We start from the raw sequence: 24,945 nt of genomic DNA on the forward strand, positions 1-24,945 counted from the left end.
ATGTTCTCTTCCTTTTGCCCATATTTCTGTTCTTTTTACTTTCCAGGACCTCTTTTATATTGCTACCTTTCCTGTGTGTAAATCTAAGGGGTTCTTCAAAAATAGTGTTCAAATCAGAAATATTACTAATTTTTTTCCCAATTAGAACTCACTATATTTTTAATGGACCTGGACTCTTTACTAAAATTTAAAATAAAATTACTACTCTGGTTAGTGTCATTCAGAACTGGTCTAGGCTTTCTTTCTTCAAGAGTTAGAGCCTTCCCTAGTATTGGGGCAAATTTACTATGCCTGTCTTTATTAATTTCTTCAAGGAGATGGGTGGGATAGTTTTTTTTCCAGGAACATTTGTTTCAGTTTGTCACTTTCTACTATAAAATCATTGTCGTCCAATGTCATCCTACTACTCCTTATGACCTGTCCTCTCACTATTCCCCTCTTTTGGGAAGCAGGATGTGCACTCGTGTAGTGAAGGTAGGAATTGGAAAATGTACTCTTCCTATAAACTTAGGACTTAAAATATTTTGTCTCATCTATTTTTTCTAAAGACACATCTAAGAATTCAAGTCTTTCATCAGAAATATTATGGGAAAACTTTAAAAATTCCGTAGTACAATTAATATAATTAATAAATTCCCATAACTTGTCCTTTGGCCCCACCCAAAAAATACATATATCATCCAGGTAACGACGATAATAGTTCCAATATTGATTATATTGGGAGTTTAATATATATTTGTCTTCCCAGGTGGATAGTACTAAATTAGCATACATGGGAGCACAACTTGCTCCCATTGCTACCCCACTGGTCTGTTGAAAAAACTCTCCATCAAAATATAAAAAATTATTTCTGAGTACTAATTCCATTAACTCCAAATAAAGACTAACTTTCTCATCTTTGATATGCCCCTTAAACCTTAGGGCTTCCTCAAACCACTCTAATCCTGTACTGTGAGGTATCACGTTAAATAAACCATGAATATCAAGAGTGACAAAGATAAGTTTATCGTGATATAAACTTTGCCTAACACTCAAAAAATCCCAGGAATCTTTCAGGATCCCCTCCCTCTCTGTCCAAACTTTCTTTAACTCCACGTCCAAATATTTAGCAAGAGGATAGGCTACAGAACCTCTTGCTGCCACTATGGGCCTAAGTGGTGGGTCATCTATGTTTTTATGGACTTTAGGGATCCCGAAGCTAGATGGAACCCTGGGTTTTTCTATGGTAAAATATTGAAATGTGTCTAGGGTTATAGGTTATAGTACCTTCACTTAATAATTCCTCTAACATAAAATCTATCTTACAGTATGCTAGATTGATTTAGTTCCTGGACACTCTCACATATCTTAGGCACGCGAAACTTAAGAAACGAAGAAAACACTGTCACGACAAGCTGCTGAAGTCTAAAATCACACTTTGGATTTATTAAGTTTGAAGCTTAGCTCACAAACTTCTTCAGAAACAATGTACTACAATTCAAAACTTGTATATAAAGTATCAGGTGGTCACATTTAACCAATCTTGTTACAATGTAATACGTAACTAAGAAAATTTAAAGGCATACTTCATTCATAAAGAAATATAGTAGTTTCACAAAAAAAAAAAAAAGCAAAATCAACTTTAAACATAAAAATTAGACTGTTTGTATCTTACTAATAAAAATCATTATGAATAAAAAAATCATTGTAAATGACAAATCGTTATGAATAAATAACTTAACAACCTTCCTAATACAACATACTAAAACGTGTACTCAGTTAAAGTCAATGACATATTACTTAGCAAAGTCATTGCTGTTATGGAATATAATAGCTAAGTAATTAAATTAAGTAAAAAATCACTTAAAACAGTTTGTCGCTACGTGTGTACTTGAACCTTGTAGAAATATACTTGTAGCTCACACTACTAGCACGCAATCATCTCTGTACATTCCTTAATTTTAAAATACTACTGATAGAGCAGGTGTAATTTAATCCTGGGAAGTTATAAGCATTCAGCCTAATTTGCCAGCACAGTTCCAACTCTTCTAACTGTAAGGGTATAGGGCCTCACCTAATGTCCTGCGGAACCTGATCAATAACCATGTACTTAAATGTATGTTCTTTACAGGTGTGGGTATATTTAGCTAGGGCATTATCAATTTTTCTTTTGGCAATCGCATATTGATGTTCATAAAGAAGAGATTTTTTTGTGAAACTATTATATATATTTTTTTGTGAAACTATTATATATTTTTTGTGAAACTATTATATTTCTTTATGAATGAAGTATGCCTTTAAAATTTTCTTAGTTATGTATTACATTGTAACAAGATTGGTTAAATGTGACCACCTGATACTTTATATACAAGTTTTGAATTGTAGTACATTGTTTCTGAAGAAGTTTGCAAGCTAAGCAAACGAAAAGCGCTTCAAACTTAATAAATCCAAAGTGTGATTTTAGACTTCAGCAGCATGTCGTGACAGTGTTTTCTTTGTTTCTTAACTCTCACATATCTATCAGTGTTGTTGAGCATGTCTAGCATCTTAGCATAATAAATAATATCGTCCATAAGTACCACCCCTCCCCCTTTATTGGGCTTCATAACTCGAAGGTTGTGATTATCTTAAGTGAAACTAACAATAGTTTTTCTTCTTTAGTACGATTGAAAAATGTTTTCTTTTCTCCATTATAACTAGATCTTATCTCATTTTCTACGTGTAGTTCAAAATTTTTAAGTTGTGGATGAAGGGGGCGGGGTTGTATGTACTTTTCTTTCTAACCGTTGTGTTAATGTTAGAATTGTGTCCTGACCCATTATTGAATAATAGTTCAAGGTTCTTCTTAAGCACAAACATTTTTAGATCAATTAATGTATGCGAGATATTACTAGAAGTAGCTGGCACAAATTTTAGCCCCTTACTAAATTTTCTAAAATGAACAGGTGTGATTTCTTCACCACTAAAATTGTAAATACTAAAATTGTGGAAGATATATCTTTTTCCCTATAACCTCTATGTTGTTACAATCCTGGTTAGATACATAACCCAGGGGCCCACTCCTATCTGGGCTTAATATTGCTTCCCGTTTGGGTGCCCTCCCCTAAAATGGTTGTAATAATTAACAGGTGTTTGCCTCTTTATTCTCTCCAATCATCTGAGATCAGGGAAGTCATCTATATTTTTAAAATTTTATTTAAATTTATAATACCAAAAAACGAGCCCAACAGTGCTGAGTCTACTATAATAAGAAGTTGTCACTGATGAGATATAGAAACACTTGATATTTTATTATTAACACAAATTAAAATTCAAACTGATTGAGCGCTTTCTTCCCTGCATATAGGGATTTCATCAGAATCAATAAAAAATTCCCATGTTCCTCTATTTATGCAAAATTACTGTGACATCACCAGTGATGAATGTAACATAGTTCATTAATATTAACAAGCTTATAAATATCAAATGGGTTTCTGACCAACATTTAAAAACTTATGAATACATTTTTAAACAACATTTAAAATGTTAAAAAACAAATAAATATCAAGACATTTATACAATATATTAAAAACTTTATGTTGATAGAATAATTTTGTATCTGGCTTTATACTATATAAAAATATACTATATAAAAAATGTAGTATATATATATATATATATATATATATATATATATATATATATATATACATTTTTTAACAATATCTGGCTATATACTATGACATGCACTCTGTGGTTTATGTATAACAACAGATATGCCATGGTATCAATTATGATACCATATATATTTAGAACATGTCTTACAGCTTAGTATATGTAGCTCAGATGATAAATGTTTTTTTGGCTAGCTATAAGTATTCCATATAAAGTGCAGTTTAGTTTTTAGAAATGCATTTATTGTCTATGATCTGCCATTCTTTACTACTATTTATATAAGCATCTGCTAGATAAAATTAATTTGAAGATGTAGATTGTTGCCAATACTAGTAACAATTTGATGAATGTACAATAATATACTTATATGGGCATATTATGAAGAGATGTATTGATTTTTTATATAATACCATATATGCCGAATATATAATCGAACTGCTCATGTTTGTGAAAAGATTTCTTAAAGTATATATATATATATATATATATATTTATATTTATATATATATATATATATATATATACACACACACAAGGACTTAGTATTAGGTAAATCTGATGCTACATAGTCTTTATGTTATAGAAAATGCACTTTGCAAGTAGCTGAACAGTGAATTATTCAGATGGCTATGTTTTTAAGGAATGGAGACATGGCGTGATGATGTCACGATTAGGAGTGCTTTTGCGAAGTAAATAGTAGAGTGAGTGCTTAACAGCATTCATGCTAAAAAAGGGGGTTTATTGCAAAGGTAAGCTGGATAAGTGCATCTTTAACTGCATTCTGGAACCTAGTATGGATATATAAATAGGCTTGTCATTCATCTATGTTTAAGAAGGTACAGTAAACTGTTTATTTGAATGATGCAAAATAGAAATCACTTCGTGATTGATTTTTGACAGCATACAAGGGTTGTAAGCTGAACAGTTATGTTATAGCATGTTTGATGGTACTTTATCTTTCATTTGAAAGGACCTAGCTACACCACAGGATAGACTTGGAGGGATATTTAAATGTGTGCAATATGACTTGATCCATGAATGTGTAAGTAATGATGTACCGATTTGAATGAGTCGAATGAGTGCTTGACTATATAATCAGTTATACCAAGTATGAAATGTTATGTCACGATGGTATAAATTTATTATTGTGTGACGATCTATATATAACAAAAGCAACTAGGTAGCTAGTTGATCTATAGATGCACAATACAATTTATGCTGCTATGGATGAGATATGCATATATTTTAAAGTGGAACATGCATACAATTTTATTATGTGATGAATTTTGAGTATTATAATGTGGATTTTATTTATGTATCAGCAACTAAATAGTTAAATTGTTGCTGTTTTAATCTGTTTATGATGTCAAAGAACTGGGGGCGTTTTGTGCTGAATTGATTTGCTACAACAAACATTTGAATTTAATTAGGGGGCGGTGTTATGTATAAATGGAAATGTTTGGCAGTTTATGCACTTTTACTTGTAAATGGTCTGATAAAGCCACATTTTGTGGTGAAAGCGCTTACCTACTTGAAAATAAATGTGATTTTATTTTACTAAATGGTGATACAAGTCGTGCTTCAGTTTACCGTTGCTGTTTTCTGCTGTTTTGCCTACATTTTACAATGGGGACTGTTTGCCTACTGGAGAACATTCCTTCTTGGATATTTGTATATATACTCAGACATGCAAATATATTAAAATGCCTTATGTTATGTAAATGCTGTAACAAATGGTTATATTCTGATTTTATGTATAAAAAGCATTTAGGTAATGGTATATGTTAGTTACAAGGGAAATTCTTTCATGTTGTGTTAATGGGTGATTTTGAGATCAATTTCATTATATTTATTTGTGTATAAAAAATAGTGTTTCTTAGTAATGACAGATTTGCGTAACACAAGTTTTGGGGTTGAGGGTTCATTGTCCTGATCTGGAATTTAAATGGAGACTCACATTGTGCTTCAGTTGGGGATGAGCCCTCATGCCTGGAGAGTGATTTCCATGAAGGAAGAATGTCTTTAACTGCCTAGAATTAGAAACTGCAGAGAAACTGTGTAATAATTTGCCAGTATTGAGATGCTTTAGGTGAAAAACAGGATCTGATGTTGTAATTTTCATTCATTCCTCATCTGTTGGGTTTGGATCTGACCCTTGGATCAGCTGCTTTTCACAGCTCGTGAAACACTGAAAGCTCTTGAGCTCTTCAACTACCCATCATGCACTAGTCCTTTACCATTTCTCAGATCTCATTTGCCGCATTAACATTTAGAAATTGGTTGCTGTTAACGCTCAGTTGTTCATGAATAATAGTAAAGATTTTCCTTTTATAGCTACCTATATTCTTATTATAACCTTTTTATTCCTTTAACTTAATCCTCTCTTGCCTTTGTTACACGTTTTATTGTATTTCTCCTAAATACCATTGTTGGTATTCTTTTTAACAAATATAAACTTAAAAAAAACTCCTTTCTTATTTTTCCTTCATGTTTGGCTATTATCTTTATTTCATTCATTCCAGTGGAGCTCAGGAAGTTTATACTGTAACTTCCAGTGGGCAGAGCCTAAGCTTTTTGACAAAATCAAATTATGTCTTCACATTTCAAACAACTGTTCATATCTCTGGAACCATAGGGGTTAAGAAAGAAGTATAAATGGCAAACTCTGCAGCACAAAAAGGAAGTTATGTACTCATCATATCATTCCATCTGTGTTATTTATCTTCATTCTTCCTTGACAGATGGGTTTGGTTCTGACATTGGAGCCATTTCGGCTGTAACTACAGCTCGCGCTAGCCAAAAACTCTCGAGCTTCACCTCTACCCAGAATCACTCTCTCAGTTACCTTAGATTGAGTTTGCAGAAAAGATATCGAAACATAAAAACATTTATACATTTTATGGATATATTATAGTAAGATATGTGTAACGTAAGCCCGATTTATTTATTTATTTATTTATTTTATATTTTTTTGACCGGGCTAGTCTAACTGGATATATGTCCATTTATAGTAGAGGCCCGGGGAGAAAAGCTCCACATAAAACAAAGCAGAATATTGCAACTACAGATACAGTTCACTTGTCAGACACAATAGTTGTATACAAGGTAACACAGTAATTATGATAGATAAACAAAATAATTTTTTTTTTTGACCAAGCACTAGTAGAAGAAAGAAAGTATTTAGAAGGGTGTGAGACATTTGAAATCAAAGTTGTGTATATGTCACAGAAGAACAGATAATTATTTGCAAAGCAGGGACACAAATTTAATGGCAGTGACTCATATATCAAGCAGTGACATATTTGTAAAGGCTTTCATGGGTACAATTATCCTAATCTATAATAGTCTCTGAGAAGAATGAGTTTTGTACAGTCTCTGGATAGCTATATGAGCAGATTAACAGAGGGGAAGGAGGTAATGGTCTTAAAAGTAGCTATGAGGCGAGTAGTATTTAATGATAGACTTTGGGATAACAGGAAGAGGGGTGTCAGTCAGGGTTGGTACAAGGGCAAGGAGGGAATGGAAGCCTTATCTACTGTTGTTGGACAGTATAATCAATTCAAGTGAATATGATCCACTCCACCAAACAATCTTTAAGGATGGGGGATGGGGGAATCAGGGATGAATGAAGATAGACAACACAGATGGAACATTATGGTGAGTACATAACTTCTTTATCTGATGTTGTCAATCTTCATTCCATCCTTGGCAGATGAGACAGACTCCCCAGCTATCTAGAATGTTGGGTGGCATCATGGAAGGATATTCCTGAGCACCATCGAGCCAAAGGACTATCATCCCCTTGAGACCAGATCCAGTTTGTAATGAGTAATAAAGGTATGGGGAGTAGCCCAAATAGCTGTGTACATGTTGTTCATTGAAGTTCTAGACTGAAAGACAACTGAAGTGGCTGTAGACTGTGTAGAATGTGCTGTGACGCTTTTAGGCAAGGTTAATTTTTTTATCGTAAATAAATGAAATGCAGACTTTCAGCCACTTAGAAAGAGTAATCTTGCTGACTGCCTTGCCCAATTTTGTTGTGGAAAAGGAAACAGATTACTTCATTGTCGTATGTTCTTTGTTCTTTGAAGATAGAAACGTAGTTGTCTATGGATGTTTAATAATTGCAGAGCATACTCTCCTTTCTTAGAATGATTAGGGAAGAAAACTGGTAAGGTAATTATCTGGTTAATATTAGTTTTTGACACAACCTTGGGTAAAAAGGATGGGTTCATTCCTAAAGATACTCTTATCTTTATGGAAAACAAGGTAAGGAGGCTCAGATGATAAGGCCTGGATCTCTGAAATTCTTCTGGTGGAGGTAATGTCTACTAAAAAGCGTGTCTTCCAAGATAAAAACTACAGACCACATTCCACAGAGGGTTCGAAAGGAGAGTGTATCACTGCTTGAAATAGTAGTTTCAAATTTTAAGTAGGAGTAGGGTCTTTGAACGGAGGCTTTAACAGAAGAGTGCTTTTGAGGAATGATTTACAAAGTCTATGAGAGGCTAAAGAATGTTCATCCAAGCCATTGTGAAAATTAGAGATAGCAGCTAATTGTAGTTTGATGGTGGAGGGAGAAGCTCTCACATTAAACAGAGTAGCTAAAAAATCTAGAACATGTTCTGTGGAAGCTGAAAACGGATCTATTTGCTTTTCAAGAGCCCAAATAGTAAATCTCTTCCATTTACTGCTGTACAGTTTTCGAGTGGAAGGCTTGTGAGCCGATAAAAGGATGTGGCGTACTGGAGAAAAAATATTGGGATTCCTGGCAAATTAGTGGAACTGGAGGAACCACGCAGTTAGTTTGAGGTTCAAAGTATTTGGGTGAACAAGACCATCCAGATGGGACAGGAGATCTGGCACTGGGTCCAGAATCAAGGGTTATCAGGTTAGTTAAGGCCAAAGTAAGGGGAAACCAAACCTGTCTAGGCCAAAACGGAGCAATGAGAATCACTCTGCTCTTCAGCCTGTGTGCTTTCTATAAAAATATGGGAATTACAGGTATCGGAGGGTGGAATATAGGAGACCGGGGGGCCAGTCACAGAGGAGAGAGTCTCTTGGTGACTTTCCTGGAAGGGAAATCAGGGTGAAGTAGTTGCTGCACTTGTTGTTTAGGGGAGACGCAACCAGATTGCAAGAAGGTTGACCCCAAAGGTGGAAAATCATCTTCACCACTTTTTGATTGAGAGGCCACTTGTGAGGTTGAAGGTTGCATCTGCTCACCTTGTCCGCAGTCACATTGGAACTACCTGGAATGTGCATTGCTGTAAGAAAGCTGTCAGAAGAGATCATCCACTGCCGCACAGGCTTCTCGACAAAGAGAATAAGAACTGGTTAGTCCTTGTTTTTTGATGTACCAAACCACTGACATATTGTCCATTTGAATTGCAGTAGTTCCCTGAGGAAAAGCTGTCTGAAAGGCTTACAATGAAAGAATTATCGCTGTTATCTCCAGAGCATTGATATGCAAGTTGGCCTCTAACTGGGACCAAGTGCCTTGGACCGTCTTGCCCAGGTAATGCCCCTCCACCCCATCTGGGAGGCATCAGTGGTAACTGTGGCTGTGGGTTCAGGAAGAATAAAAGGACAACTGTGTAGATCTTGATGGAAATGCATCCACCAAAGAAGATCCATTTTTCAATGGATGGTGATCAGGACTTGTTCTGACAATGAATGATGAAGTATAGACCACTGAGTTGCTAGTAGTCACTGCAGAAGTCTCATATGTAACCTTGCTAGTGGCACTACAGTTATAGAAGCTGCCATAGATCCTAGAGCTTGTAATATTAAATGTGCTGCCACCTTATTTTTGCAGATTAACTTCCGTACCTGAGCCACAATTCTGTGATGGTGCTCTGGAGGAAAATATGCTATCGTTGTCTGAGTATTTAGTACAGCACCTATGAATTCTAAGTTTTGTGTCGGGGTTAAACATGACTTTTCTAGATTTACTGTGATCCCCAGATGGGCACAGATGTTGAGGGTGTAGTCCCTGGCTGTTATCAATTGATGCTTGGTCGAAGTGGTTATGAGCCAGTTGTCCAAGTAAGGAAACACACTTATTCTTTGAAGTCTCAAGTGAGCTGCTGCTAATGCCATGCATTTGGTGAATACCATGGGGGCTGTGGTGAGTCCAAAGTGCAGTACTCTGAATTGGTAGTGACTGGCTCCCAGCCAGAAGTTGAGGAAACTTCTGGAGCGTTTGTCCATTTATATATAGTAATATGCATCCTGAAGATCTGGTGAGCACATCCAGTCGTCTTTCTTCAAAAAGGGAAGGATAGACTGTTCCTTGACCATTTGGAACTTTGCCAAACTGATTTGTTCAGTACACTGAGACCCAAAATTGGTCTCTACTCCCTTGTCTTTTTTAGCACTAAAAAGAATCTTGAGTAGGTTTTGGATCCTTCTTGGTCTGGTGGGACTTGTTGGATGACTCTTTTGTCCAGCAGTTTTTGGATTTCTTGTACTGCTGAATCCCTCTGATTGGGTGGAACTTTGGGGATTTTCTTGTAAACAGGGAGAGGTTGAGAAAAGGGAATAGTATAGCCTTAGCCTCTGGGTATGATCCTTGGCACCCATGAATCCGATTTTATATCTAGCCAGACATGTAGGCGCAAGGATAAGCATCCCCCGACTTCCACCAGAGGAAGACAGTCTGGCCTCCCTTTGGTAGCACTGAAAAGGCTTGCCTGGGAAGGAATCCCCGAAGCCTTGGTTTTGCGGACCACCTCTGCCACGAAGGCAGTGTCTTCTGTTTTGGTTCCCCCCTCTGCCCCCAGCGAACTCCCTCCACATGTGTGACCTTCAGATTTTTTGAACCACGTTTTTCCTCCACTCCTCTGGTTCCTAGAAACAGACCTGGGGGGGTGGGTGTAAAAGCATACTCCCACAGCAGAAAGGGTCTTACCATCTTTCCTCACACCTGGACAAAGTTTCTTTCACTTTTGGGCCAAACAGAGATGTTCCATCAAAAGGAGCATTGACGAAAGAAGACTTGAATGGTTCTGCAAAGTCACAAAGGCACATTCAGGCATGTCTCATAATGACTATGTCTGTGCTCTAGATGCCACTTCGGTTGTATGTGCAATCAGCTTCATGGACAAATTGGACACAGACTCCAGGGTAGCTAACTGGGAATCCACTTTCTCTTGGACTCCCTCAGCTACAGCTCCTGCCAGAGTATCTGATGACTTCTTGATCAGAACCAGTTGGAGTCTGGTAAAATGTGCCAAAAAATTCAAGGACCTTATGGCAAATGTCGATGAAGCGTAGACCCATTTCCCAATTCTGTCCATAGCCCAAGACTCTCTGTTGGGTGGATGGACAAAGGAACTCTCCTCAGCTAGTTCCTTTTTAGTGGCGGCTGCTACGACCATAGCATCAGTTCCAAGGTCCTTTGCCCAAAACTGTTTTATCTTCGGGTACGGAAAGTATTTTGTCCAGTCTTTTGGAGGGGCTTGACGGTGTCACGAGCCTTCCATGCCCACTGTGAAATCAACTGAATGTGTTCATAAGTGGATGGAAGTGGATGAGTGGGTGCTAAATGCTTGCAGGTAAACAGACTCCTTAGAGGAAGGATTTTGGGACTTCCAGCCACCCCTGTGTTTCAGAAATTCCAAGATGTCTCCAAAGGAGACATCTTCAGGGGGTAACCGTGGGGAACCTTCCCCCTCATCGAAATCTGTATCTTCAGTGACTGATTCCTGGGGGGAATCCAAGTGCTTCCTCTTGCACTTCTTTTTCTGAGGAACCTTCTCAGGGGGATAATCTAGGGAAGTATCACAAGATGACTGTACCTGTGGTTGTAACACCTGAGGCTTCATCACCCGGTGTTCCAGTGTAGAGGTTGGAGCAATAGTAGAGCTAGAGGGGGGTACTTGTTCCAAGGAAGTAGGCACCAACTGAGTCTCTGCAAGAGAACGGGCCCTCTGCATAGCCTCAAAGGCTGGTCCTCCTGAAGGGGAAGGGAGCCTGGAACCGAGAAAGACTGTCTCGGAACTGGGGTCACTCCCCTTTTCAAAGAACCAACCCTCGAGACCAAAGCCAGAGCAGAACTAACTCAAGCTGAAACCCCGGGAAACATGGATGGCTCCAAAAAACATGGAGTTGAAACCTGCTCCCTGGAACCGACAGGGTAGCTGTGGCTCTGCAAGGTCTCTGGTTCAGAAGTAACCGAAGAACTCAGAGTAACTGCCAGCTCTGCAGAAGCAAACAACTCCAGAGTCAACACAGACGGTGCCGGGAGAATTGGAACAGAGGACTATAAGACCCCAGAAGAGGTTACAGGAGGAGTAGTCAGTAGGGTGAAGGAAGTGTCAGTACCAAGACTGGAGTGATTCGGTACCGAAGTTGGTTCTGAAAGCCCAATAGCCCACAAAATTGTATTCATCAGCCTCTCCACATCAAGTTCTGAAAAGACTTTTGGTGGAGCAGACTGATGTGGAAGGGGACTTAAGCCTCTGGAGAAAACTTCTGATAGTTCTCCAGCAAAGATATCTATTGATGGAGAATAACATGCCGTGTGTGTGTGTGTGTGTGTGTGTGTGTGTGTGTGTGTGTGTGTGTTTATATATATATATATATATATATATATATATATATATATATATATATAGAGAGAGAGAGGTACACACACACACACACACACACACACACACACACAGGTATAATGGTCTTAGTTGGTGAAATAGATGCCAATTCCTGTGTCAAGGCCTTCTATATTGAAGGACTCAAAATCGTAATCTGTGCCATTACTGAAGTTGTCAGTACCGGAGTGTCAGATGTAGAGGCCTTCAGTTTCGAGGGAACTTTTGGAACTGAGCTCTTCATTTTTTTGGCTTTTGGAATCAACAGGGAGATCGTAACTGATAGAGTACTTTTTTTGATTTATCGATTGATGAAGAAGAAGAGGGAGATGAAATATCTGTCTTAGCTTTATTGGCTGTAGATAAGGCTTCTCCAAAGGCTGAAGGCAAAAGTCCTTTTAGACTAAGCTTGTTGCACCTTTTCACCAAAGCCCTGTGGTTGAAGATGTGATATATACTACAGTCCTCTTGTAAGTGAAGAGGGTCGAAGCAGTATACACATAAGGAGTGGAAATCTGAAGAGAGAATTTTATGGCCACACTTCTGGCATTTTTTAAACCAGAAGGGGCCTTACCCTTATTAGCCATGACAGAGAGAGAAATACAATGAAATGACTATCGACGATGATATTAAAGTTGTACACAAACATATATGGGGAGAGGAAGACAAATTACTGAATAAGCGAGTGAGAGAGATGGAACAATCAACAGTGATAGTTGGGAAGTTACACTGTAGTGTGAAGGGGAAGAAGTATCAATGATGGTACACAAGAGGGCACTTGTGTACAAAGGAGAAGGAAAAAGGAAATTTGGAAGGAAAGATGCAAAAAATTTTACCTAATCCCACAAAAACTCAAGAGTATCAGCTAAGTATGACCATTTCTGAAAGCGGCAAACAAGATCTGGGGTAATTGAGAGAGAGGGATTCTGGGTAGGGGTGAAGCCGAGAGTTTTTGGCTGGTATGTACTGTAGTAATGGCCAAGTTGTTTCCAATGTTGGCAGAGAACCCATCTGTCAAAGATGGAATGATTAACAACATATCTATTTTTATAGTGGTAATATTCTTTAGGCTCTAGGTCTTAAACCAAATTTTATAAGTCCCAGTAAACATTGTAACTATTACATTAGTAATATTTTGTAAACAAGTTATAATGTCTCTGCAATCACTTAAGTTTCACACATACTGTCAGAAGCATTTTATTCATCTAGCTGAGAGCTTTCATATGTGGCTAAGGACGTTTGTCTCTGTTACTTGGTTGTTGAGATATTTAGAAAAATATTAATATTATAGCTGTATAAATTAATATCATAAAACTATAGTTAATATCTCTTTACCTACTCTAGACAGAGGACAAATATTAATGCAGTAGAATTTGTCATTGTGTAAGCTTTAAGATGAAATCTTTTAAAACCTTGTACATACCATGGTTTTGGAATTATTGATGTAAATATAAACAAGCAATAAACATATAATCCTTCGCAAACACAAACCAGGAAAACTAAAGAGAGGAACCAGTAGACAGTACAACTTTCGCCACAGAGAGGCAACTGATAAGCCACAGGATACAAAAGTTTAATGGAGTAAAGCGCTTTTCGTCTGCTCGACTAGCAGACTTCATCAGACAAGTACATGTGCTATTAATTACAATTTATACCTATAGTGACATCATTAATTAGCATCAATGCAGTTTATAACTAACAAAGCTTAAAGAAACATAAGTTAAAAACAACAATTAAAACACCAAATAAGCGTATTCTTAAAACTAAGGCATCCTAATGTTAATCAAATATTTAAAACTAAATGAAGTTAGTTAGTTTGTACGAATTAAATAAAATGAGTTTAGTAAAAATTGAATAAATTTAGTTAAAATAAATCTAAATTTAAATTTAAATTTAAATAAATCCATTCCCAACACCGCTCAAATTAAATCAAGTGATTAAATAAGTAAATATAACTTCTGATGGAATATAAAATAAGTACAGTCCATACTGCATAGGTAGTCACATATTATTTAAACAGGTTAGCTAAACACTACCTAATACTACCATAACAGTTCAAAAAATCTCATATATATGGTACACATAATAGTGCACAGTTAGCGTTAAAGTGGCTAGTGTATATACATAATGTTGTTAACTGTAACTCACTGTTAGGTCATACAACAAGAGTGGAAAGTGTCAAGCTGTCATTAACAAATGAGTACGTAAATACATAAATACATGTTCACTGATCTTAAGACCCCAAGCAACTAAGTAATATACATTATGTTTAGGGCTTCGTGTATAGTGAGGAAAATAAAATACACATAACATAATGTATATTACTTAGTTGCTTGGGGTCTTAAGATCAGTGAACATGTATTTATGTATTTACGTACTCATTTGTTAATGACAGCTTGACACTTTCCACTCTTGTTGTATGACCTAACAGTGAGTTACAGTTAACAACATTATGTATATACACTAGCCACTTTAACGCTAACTGTGCACTATTATGTGTACCATATATATGAGATTTTTTGAACTGTTATGGTAGTATTAGGTAGTGTTTAGCTAACCTGTTTAAATAATATGTGACTACCTATGCAGTATGGACTGTACTTATTTTATATTCCATCAGAAGTTATATTTACTTATTTAATCACTTGATTTAATTTGAGCGTGTTGGGAATGGATTTATTTAAATTTAAATTTAAATTTAGATTTATTTTAACTAAATTTATTCAATTTTTACTAAACTCATTTTATTTAATTGCATAAACTAACTAACTTCATTTAGTTTTAAATATTTGATTAACATTAGGATGCCTTAGTTTTAAGAATACGCTTATTTGGTGTTTTAATTGTTGTTTTTAACTTATGTTTCTTTAAGCTTTGTTAGTTATAAACTGCATTGATGCTAATTAATGATGTCACTATAGGTATAAATTGTAATTAATAGCACATGTACTTGTCTGATGAAGTCTGCTAGTCGAGCAGACGAAAAGCGCTTTACTCCATTAAACTTTTGTATCCTGTGGCTTATCAGATAAACAAGCAATATTTGACGCCTAGAGGTGTTTGTAGGAGGTAACTGCAGCTGCACCTGGAAGTGTCATTCGGATGTAATGAGTTATAATGACATCTGACAAACCTTTAGGTTTAAAAAATGTAAGGCCTGTGGCCATAAAATCCCTTTCTCAGATGCACATGAGTTGTGTGTCTTTTGCTTAGGCCAAGCCTATTTAAACTCTGCATGCAACATATCTAAGGGTTTTAAACCAAGGCCCCTTATTGATTGGAAAAATAAGTTAAACTTGAGAGGATTAATGCCATCATCATCCTCTGATACAGCATCTGGGGCTCAAACTTCTAAAAAATAGATAAAAAGGACACTAAAAAGCATCCATTGGACCTGTCAGGCTCTTCTGGTCTGAGCTTGGAGCCACCAACTGAAATAGCTTTGGATCAGAAATCTAAAACATTGGATCCGACACCATTGGACCCGAAGAAACACAAAGATAGTTCTCCTTGAATCTGTTCCCATCATACTTTGGATCCAGTATATTCTTGTGTCTCATCTCCTTTCCAAGAAAGATGTCATCCACTCCAGGACCTCATCCATTGCTTCCTGTTTTCGATCTTCCAGAAGATTGGCCGAAATAGATGTTAATAGGATGATGAGGAAATTTCTCTTTAGGCAAATTCAAATGGGGGGGCGGTTCCCTGCTCCTGCCCCATCTTGTCTGGAGACCTTTATTAGCACTATTCCACCTGTTTTTCTCCTTCTCCTGTCTGACCTTTGATTTCAGATCATTTCAAACCAAAAATCCCGCATCCATTCACATCAGACTCCGAAGTTTATTGCATCTTCTACTCCAACACTATCTTTGACTGAACCAGCTCCAAGCACATCAGAGTCAGATGACTCTCGGAGCCATAGTGTCAGTCCTGGATCCAGGGTGCCGAAGTCAACTCCAAGATTGTCAGAATTGTCTCTACCCCTCAGAGCTTTGGCTCTTGACAAGTTTTCTTAAGAACTAATCAGTGCATATAGTTGTATCTGAGATAATCTTAAGCCAAGCTATCCATCACCCTGTCATCTTCCCAGAACCTAAAAACAAGGTTGAAAGATACTGCATACCTTGAATGTCCACAGACAACTTGGTATTATATTCAGAGAACAAAACCTTTCAGAACTTCTGATCAGTTGTTCTTTTCATAAAAAGAGAGAGAGACCTTGTGTCAAGTCAGACTGTTTCCAAATGGTTATCTTTCATAATATCTACTAAAGCAAAACTATTCCAGACAGGGTCAAGGCTCATTCTACAAGTGCCTTGGATTCATCTGTGGCTTTTTGGAAAGGGATGGATTCTAGAAGTAGCAACTTGGCTCTCTGTGCATGTTCTTTGAACTAGATTCCTTTCCTTGGTCTTGGACATGCTTGGATTAGGACCATTCTTCAGGGGTTTCTGGGCCCTCCTCCTTGTCTGTATAAGCTATGGTAATCTATTCATATAGCTTGGGGCACTTCAGCAATCATCTACATGAAGAACATAGTTCAAGTTGTGTAAGTTAACTTAAGTATTATAATAGATGTGTGAATGATCACCACTGCAGTAGCTGCTTCCTGTCTTCACCCCCCTTGTTTTTATGCCAGGGTGTGGACATTATTTATTTTTTCCCCAGCATTGTCCTTCTCAGGGCTTAAGCCTCTGACTTTATTTCTCTTTAACTCTCTCTCTCTCTGCTCTCTAAGGGCATGAAAGTTTTGAAGGGCCTGGCATGCCAACCTGAGTTAGTCACCTAAAACTGAGGTTTAGGCACATAGAAGGTGACCTGAATTTCTGGAAGCTGGCCAGTCAAGGTTATGACTGGTAAAGCTTTGGCTCATTCAAATGTCTACTGTTATGATACATTTACTTGCGCAACTGAACTTTTGATCTGATGTTGTAAATTTTCATTCTATCCTTAACTGTTGGATTCAGTCCTTGAATCCGTTACTAAAGCTTGTGGTAACCAAAAAGGTCTCGAGCTTCTCACTTACACATAGTGGACCAAGCCCTAACATACCCCAGATCTCGTTTGCTGATTTTTGTGAAAGGATGTGGTTGCTATTTTTTCAGCTAAGTTACAATTTACCTTTTCAAAACTTCATTTTCTGCTTTTTCCACTTTATTTTTCTAGTTTCTAGTAATCCCTTACCCTTGTAGTGATAGTATGTCTGTATATACCATTGTTGGTATTTATCCTTTACACATTAGTGTAATTTTAATTATCATTGTTGGCAACACTTCACTGGGCAAAGATTTATGCTCTTATCTTCTTGTTTTCATACTGTTGCAGTGCAGCTCATCCTTGGTGTTCATATAAAGATTTCTCCAGCAGATGCTTGGAAAAATTTCACTTCAGTTTTTAGAGTGCTTTAAAGCACTTTAGTAACTTCAGCAAGACATAGTTGTAGTATCATAGTAGAATACTAGGCTATTGATCCAACAGGCCTTTTTAAGCCTTGCCATGCTTCCCAATAAAATTTGATAGCTATGTGTTCCCAAGGGTTTTTGTGGGGGCATATATACTTAAGTATGGGTGGCTAAGCATTTATAATCTTCCTCACTTTAGCAGAGACATAAGTGCCATATTTACTGTTCCCCATCCAGTAATCCAATTACTGCTTGAATAAGTGCAGGGGTGAACTCTGCTTCATATGGATGGGAACTTTGCTCCAGCGAATAGGAGCCTCTGAGAGAGACACCAGTCCCTCCAGCATGTCCTGTTTATGCTACAGGCAAAGTTTAGTTCCCTGGATTGGGTGTCCCTGAATGCTATTTATTTTACATATTTGCAACAGGAGCATTAAGGCTGGATTGGAAGATGCTTTGTAGGCCAGGCATGTGTCACTTCTCAGTAGCCTGTCGGAGACTGAATATACAGACAAGGCTTTGAGGTGTTTTACATAGGACTTGTGTTCCACATCATGTATTCTTTTGGTGAGGAATCTCTGAGGATGCTCCAGTTGTTGCATATGTCTGGCCAGGCACATAGTGAAGGGAACACTATACTTAGTGAATGGTCTTATGAGAGCAGAGTACAATAGAGCAATGTCATGTTTGGATCTAGATGCTGTACCCCTGCGTATAAGTTGTGCAGCATAGAATGATTTACTCACTACAGTAGACACATGATTGTCAAATTACTTTCTGCATGCATTCCCAAATGCATGTCTACAGAGTCTACTCTTAGCTGCATTGTCATTGTAGCAGTTTGCCGATGTGGCTGTCTTTCTGTAAGATACTATGATGCATTTGTGGCATTGCATTTTAGACCATGACTCAGACATCAGTTATTATTTTGTATCAGGCCTTGGGGGTGGGCGGAATTCATTGACTGCATCCAGTTTGCAATCATTTGCAGACTTGGTTAGCCAGATGTCCTTGACATTAGCTTTGACCTCAGTGAAGTAGATGCCAAACAGGAGCGGCCCTAGCACTCAGCCATGGGGCACCGCACTAATAACCGGCCTTTTTTGGAGGCAGACTCGCCTATTCTAATTTCTTGAGTCTTGTCTGTAAGCCAGGTAGCTATCCATCAGGTGATATAGGGATTTGTACCTAGTTTAGTGAGCTTTTCTACAATGCCTGAATGGAGTATTGTGATATGCCTTGGCCAGGTTGAGGTAGGCAGTACGCACCATTTTGCCCTCCTCCATTACTTTGGTGACCTTCTCAAGGATGTGTGCCTAGTGTATGTCACACTGTCTGATCAAATTTGCTTTCTGAAACAACAGGAGAGTTAAATAGGACAAAATGGTGAGACCTTCATGATCTATTAAAGGAAAGAAAGAAGGAAAAAAATGGAAAGGTACTTGGAGGTATTAAATTCTAGCTAGTATTAGATTATAAAAATTCTGGGGTGAGGTTAACTGCATTGGTGTGTGTAGTTTTTCTTTAATACAGGCAATGTGTTGCTCTGAAAGCTGTTCTTCCGTCACTGCAACAGGACCACAAAGTGCACAGTTTGCAGTGCCCTGGTCAGTAAATCTGCATTCTGAGCTTACTCCATCAGCATTTCTTCATGCACCAACCAAATTCTAAAGAAAGTCCTAGAATAATTCAGATGACGTTTATTTTCCATCACCTACAAATCAAAATATGACCACTTTCAAACTCCTTAGCTTTTAACTTGAGGCTTTAGTCAGTCACTGCGGTCTTACTAAAAATCAGTTCACAGAACTTAAGTATATTATATTAAGTATATTGTCCTGGATGCTGAGTCCCATATGGGGAGTTCTGTATTTTATAAACTGAAATGAAACTCTGTTGCTTACCAGTGATTTGAGCCAAATGATGTACTGAAGGATTTTTCCTCATTCTGCAGAGGGAGAATACATCACTTCATGATCAGATCAACGTCTTAAACAAAGAAATGGAAATCACCAAGGAGAAACTGCACACATTAGAGCAAGCTTGGGAGCAGCTCGCTAACTTAGGCAAGTAAACACTGTACAGCTTTATAAGTATGTACTGTGGTATTTTTTGAAAAATAGAAACACGTTATTGACATTTTTCTGTTGTCTTTTGTATGCATCTGAAAATGTTAGGAGTAGAATTTCACTGTGGTTTGCCCAAGTTCACTGCTTCTTATACATAGATATTAAAATGTATTATGAATTGCATCATTAGGTGGGAAGGACTTGCACTGATTTCCATTTTATCAGTTTACTCTTACAAACCTCTTCTCACAAGGTGCCAAGAAAACAGGTTTGCCTTTTCCTAGGAAATTTTTGCTGATTCCAATGATGGTACTGTGTACTTTGATATTGCTTTAGGGAGAGTCACTGTGATGGTAAACCGTAACATTTCAGAGTATGTACTAGCAAAACTATGTTGTATTGTCAGCTGCCCTTATTCCCTGCAATGGTTAACACTGGTATCAACTGGTGTACTTACTAGTGATAGATGGCATGAAATACCGTATATAAAAAAGTGCATATCTCCTCTTCATTTGTTTTCACTGTTGAAAAACTGTTGGCCACTTGGCTTTGGTATGTTTGTGAAGGCAGTATTACCTATTCTTCATTATCATTTTTGGCTGTTGATTTGTCTTCATCTGAAGACTTTTCAGATGGAAAGTATGTTTTTTCTTTCCAGTTTTATTAATAAGTGTGCTTTTGGTAGCAGATTGCTCTTAAAGACTTCCATACACAGTGTTTAATGTTCATTATAAGATCCCAAGTTATATGGGATGTAATGCCAAGAACTGTACCAGCTAGCCAATTTCCAAAGCTTTAGGGCATGTTCCACACACTGTAACCATTGCACAACTTGAGGAGAGCAAGGTAAAATAGTGGCTAGGGTACCAAAACATAAGAACTTTTTTGCCACTGAAGAGTGCACTCCTCTTTGGTCTTAGAGTGATCAGCATTTGACTAGTGCTTTACCAAGGCTGGGCAGATAAGTTTCCTGTTGAGGGTGATGTTCCACTTCTTCATTTTTTGAAGAGAGAAAAATGTTTTCTTTCTATTTGAAATTTAGATTGCATAATATCAGGTTACGGCACCAAGATGTTAACACATTGCCTTACCTCCCCTGTCCTAGACATTAATTTAATTCATTCTAATAACTCAGTACTTTTAAAGGCAAACTGTACATCTTCTAGGTGAATTGTGGTGCTGGTGTCAAAGAAATCTAAGAAGAAGCGGAGTACTTGCCAAAATTCAGAGGAATAAATGGATCATACTCAACATGTGGCAAGAGACACCAGAGTGCCGAATCGGCAATGTGGGCTATAACAAATATGTCCGAACTTGGAGATTAACTGGATAAAATGTTTAATGAGATCAAAAAGATGAATGACTCCTAGTCTGAATATGTGAGGAAAATTAATTGGTAATTGGAAGAAGTAGAAACTACCATGTCAGAGCATTTGGATGAGATTGCCAGAATTGTCAAAAAGGAGATGAACATACTCTACAAGATGCAGAGTTAGATGCAGCCCAGGAAATCAAAGAGAAGCTAATAGAAATTGAGGAAAAGAGAATAAACGGAGAACCTTCAGTTCCCATACATCCCGAAGGCGGCAGAGGGTAGGGACTGGCTAGGCTTTATGGTAAAGAATCTCAGTGAATGGACAAGGATGTCTGCTGACCAAATAAAACTTGACTGGGAACACCATCTATACATGAAAGGACCCCCTCCCCCCATTTTCTATGACCAGTTATAGTAAAGGTCCAAACTACCAGTTGAAAGAGCAGATTCTTTCTGAGTTATGGAAAAAACGAAAGGTCCTTAAGGTGGGAGATAAAAAAAAATGTATGCAGACTACGATTACCAGGATTACTCCCTTGGAACTCAACTAAAGAGAAATGCGTTTATTTTACATATCAAACTATGCAAATCATTGGGACTAAAGTGTTTTTTTTTTCCTGACAGGCATCAAAACCTTTATGGACTCAGGAGAAGCTATGCAGGAAAACTAAAAGTTTAAGGTGGATCACATGGTTTATACCAGAGATCCAAGTCCCAGGCAGTGAGCCCAGGGAGAGTTTGCCAACAAAACCCTTTCCATTGTTTAAAAAGAAAAGACAGACAGACTGAGATGAAAAGTTTACTAGGCAAATCAATTAAGCTTGACACCCTGAAACATTGCTGATGAAGGTCATGTGGGAATGATGCATTAAAGTTCATAAGAATGACTTTTAAGTAATGTGATCTTAAAATGATATTTCAAGTTGAAATAAAGTAAGAGACTCATTTGTGAATGTATATTGGTGCTCTACCAATAACGTATATTTTATGGGGAACATCAGATAAACGGGGAATTAAGTAATGAAAAGAGAAGCATTTCCTATATCACTTTTTAGGGAATAAACATTTGTTAAACTCAATTTTAGATACATAGAGAACTTCCATTTTCTAGATGTCCACTGTATAGGATGAGCATGACGATTGTAGCCTTTAAGTAATGTGATCTTAAAATGATATTTCTAGTGGTGGACTACTTATTGAAATAAAGTAAGATACTCATTTGTGGATGTGTATTGGTGCTTCACCAGTAATATTGTAGATTTTATGGGGAACATCAGATAAATGGGGAATTAAGAAGAAATGAAAAGAGAAGCATTTCCTTTATCACTTTTTAGGGAGTAAACATTTGTTATACTCAATTTTAGATACATAGACAACTTCCATTTTCTAGATGTCCAGTGTATAGGATGAGCATGATTGTAGTTTTAATTCAAATAGGAAGGACTTAAGTGGAAAAAATAAGAATTATGTCACTACTTCGAGGAGTGGTTCCTTAAGCTCAGAGTAAAGAGTTATTTGCATTCATTGCAAAGGGGAAAGTCAGAGCATAAATGGATGGTGTTGATGTGAAAGGTCTTCGCAGAGAATCATACAAAAGGGCAAACTGGATAAGATTAAATAAGATTAATAAGCAAAACAAAGACTCTTTGATGAACCTATGAACCTAAGTATTTCCTTTTCTCAAGGGGGGAAGTAAGTTAGTCTGAAAAATGGTGTGATGAGGACTGTAAAGACTTTTTTTTAACATGTATGAGTATACGAAACTGTGGATAGGACTGAACAATGTTGACTGTATTTCAAAATTTGTTTGGGGAGGGGGATTCACAGAATTATGTCTACCTTAAAGCATGGAAGGAGAAACTGCTCTAAAAGATTTAGAAATATGTCTTTCTTGTACACAGACTTCTAGAAGGATAGCGTGTATAGTGTTTTGGGTTTTTAAGTTTTTACTCAGTGAAACAAGTCAGGTTGACAGTGAAAAAAGAGAAATATAAAGGACTTTTCTGGAGGTTGAGATAGTTTTTTTAAAGTTATATAACCAGGCCATCTGGAAGAGATAAGGTTAAGCAGCAGGTTAATAGTGAGGACCTTCTGGGGATCACTGGGATATACAAGGACTGTAAATATGAGCAGGGGAGAGTTGATAGGGCTGTGAAAGATTTGTAAAGTTAGGCCCGTGCCATTACAGTTAATTACCTGGAATGTAAATGGCTTACTCAGCCCCTCTAAAAGGAAAAATATATTGGAACATATTAAGAAGACAGGGCAAACATCATAATTCTCCAAGTAACTCAAATGAACACCAGTAAAAGTAAAGGATTAACAAAGGGAGATGTAATTGAAGCACAATATGTGGGAACAGTTGAGGGGAGGAAAAGGTTGGTCGCTTCCATGCTTACCACAGACATCTCTTTGCAAGTGTGGAATAAGAAAGATGGTCAGGGTAGATAAGTATTGATTTAAGCTCAGTGGTGAGAGAAGACTATAACACTAGGAAATATATGTTTCCCACCAAAGACAACAACTGAACAAATTAAAAATGTTACCTTAGATGAAATTAGCTTCAGTCAAGACCTGTTACTAATATTAGGGGAATTTAATATGGTTACTGACATTGCATATGTTTCTGAGGGACTTGTATTGAGGATGGTGTCGAGGGAAGGTGAACTGCTGAGGCAACTATTAAGAAGTGTTGGCATACAAGATGTGGGATTAAATCGGTTAGGAAACAAAAGTTTTAACTTTTTTCTCGGGACACTGGTTCCCCCTCTTGACTAAACAGGGTTTACATCATAGGAAAATTAGAGTATCTTTTTAAAAATGTGTACACCCAGCCAATCATTTTAACAGACCATGCCCTAGTTCAGATAAAAGTTGATTTACCAGGGCAGGAACTTGCTCACAGGCATTGGAGAATGAGTGAAGGTTGGATCTGATGTTGCCAAATCTTCATTCTCCCTCAAAGAGTGGGTTCGGATGTGATCAGTCAGATCTGACTTGGCTAATGCTAAAGCTCACAGCCACCATATCTCTTGAGCGTTTCCTTTACCCACACTGCACCTACTCAGTTACCTCAGATCTCGTCTGCTGCTTCTAGCTATCAGATGTGGTCTACCAATTTCTCTTGAGTTGTATTAGATAAGTAAAGATTTTTGTTCTGAATTCTTTTCCATTAAGTAGTTTTTAGTTTTTAATTTATTGTGATTAATATCTTTGCTGTTGTCTTCCTTGCAACTTTGTCGTAAACTCTTCATACCACTGGTGGTATCCATCTATCACTTCATCTTCCCTTTTAAAAAAAAAAAAGTTACCTTTTCTATTTTTGATTGCCTTTCTGCCTGAATTTTTACCTGTTATCCTTTGATTCAGATACTGCATGATGACTGACAAACCTGCAGGTTTCAAGACATGTTCCAAATGTGGGCATAAGTTGCTGCTCTTGGATGCACACACCATTTGTGTGTACTGCTTTGGTCCATTACATTTACAGGAGGACTGCTGAATTTGCCATGGATTTAATCTGCAAGCTTGAACAGAGCATAAAAACAAATTGCTATTGAAAGGTCTCATCCCTTCTTTTTTGGAGTAGCCATATCCCAGTCTCCAAAGTCGAAGCCTTCCACTTTGCCCAAATCTTCCTCAGACTCTACTCGGAAGAGAAGTGCTAAACTTCTGTCTCAACCCTGGATTAGAAGAATATAAGAATTCAGGATCAGATTCTACAACATCCAAGTCAAGTATTACGGATTCTGCAATATCTAAGTCAGATCAGAAGACAAAATTATTGGATCAGACAGAACCTTCAGAGACTCTATATTGTCCTCAGACCAGGTGTTCTCCATCAGTGGACCCAGTTCCTAACAAACTGCCATCACCTTTTTACAGAGGCCACCATCCCCCTCCATTTACTGTGCTCATTCTTCCAGAAGTCTCAC

The 24,945-nt window shown here is 37.4% G+C and overlaps 1 protein-coding gene across 1 annotated transcript in view; it reads left to right on the forward strand.

Moving 5' to 3' along the window:
- The window catches only part of CEP290 (centrosomal protein 290), a 3,346,332-nt gene that overhangs the window by 1,632,634 nt on the left and 1,688,753 nt on the right, over window positions 1-24,945 (forward strand). Inside the window, exon 26 of the mRNA XM_044087863.1 lies at window positions 19,581-19,692. Within this exon, the coding sequence (XP_043943798.1) occupies window positions 19,581-19,692 (112 nt within the window). The remainder of the gene's footprint in view (window positions 1-19,580; window positions 19,693-24,945) is intronic.

This window comes from Protopterus annectens, chromosome 11.part0 (assembly GCF_019279795.1).
Source record: "Protopterus annectens isolate FY-2018-M chromosome 11.part0, PAN1.0, whole genome shotgun sequence".
In the NCBI taxonomy this organism is placed as follows: Eukaryota; Metazoa; Chordata; order Ceratodontiformes; family Protopteridae; genus Protopterus; species Protopterus annectens.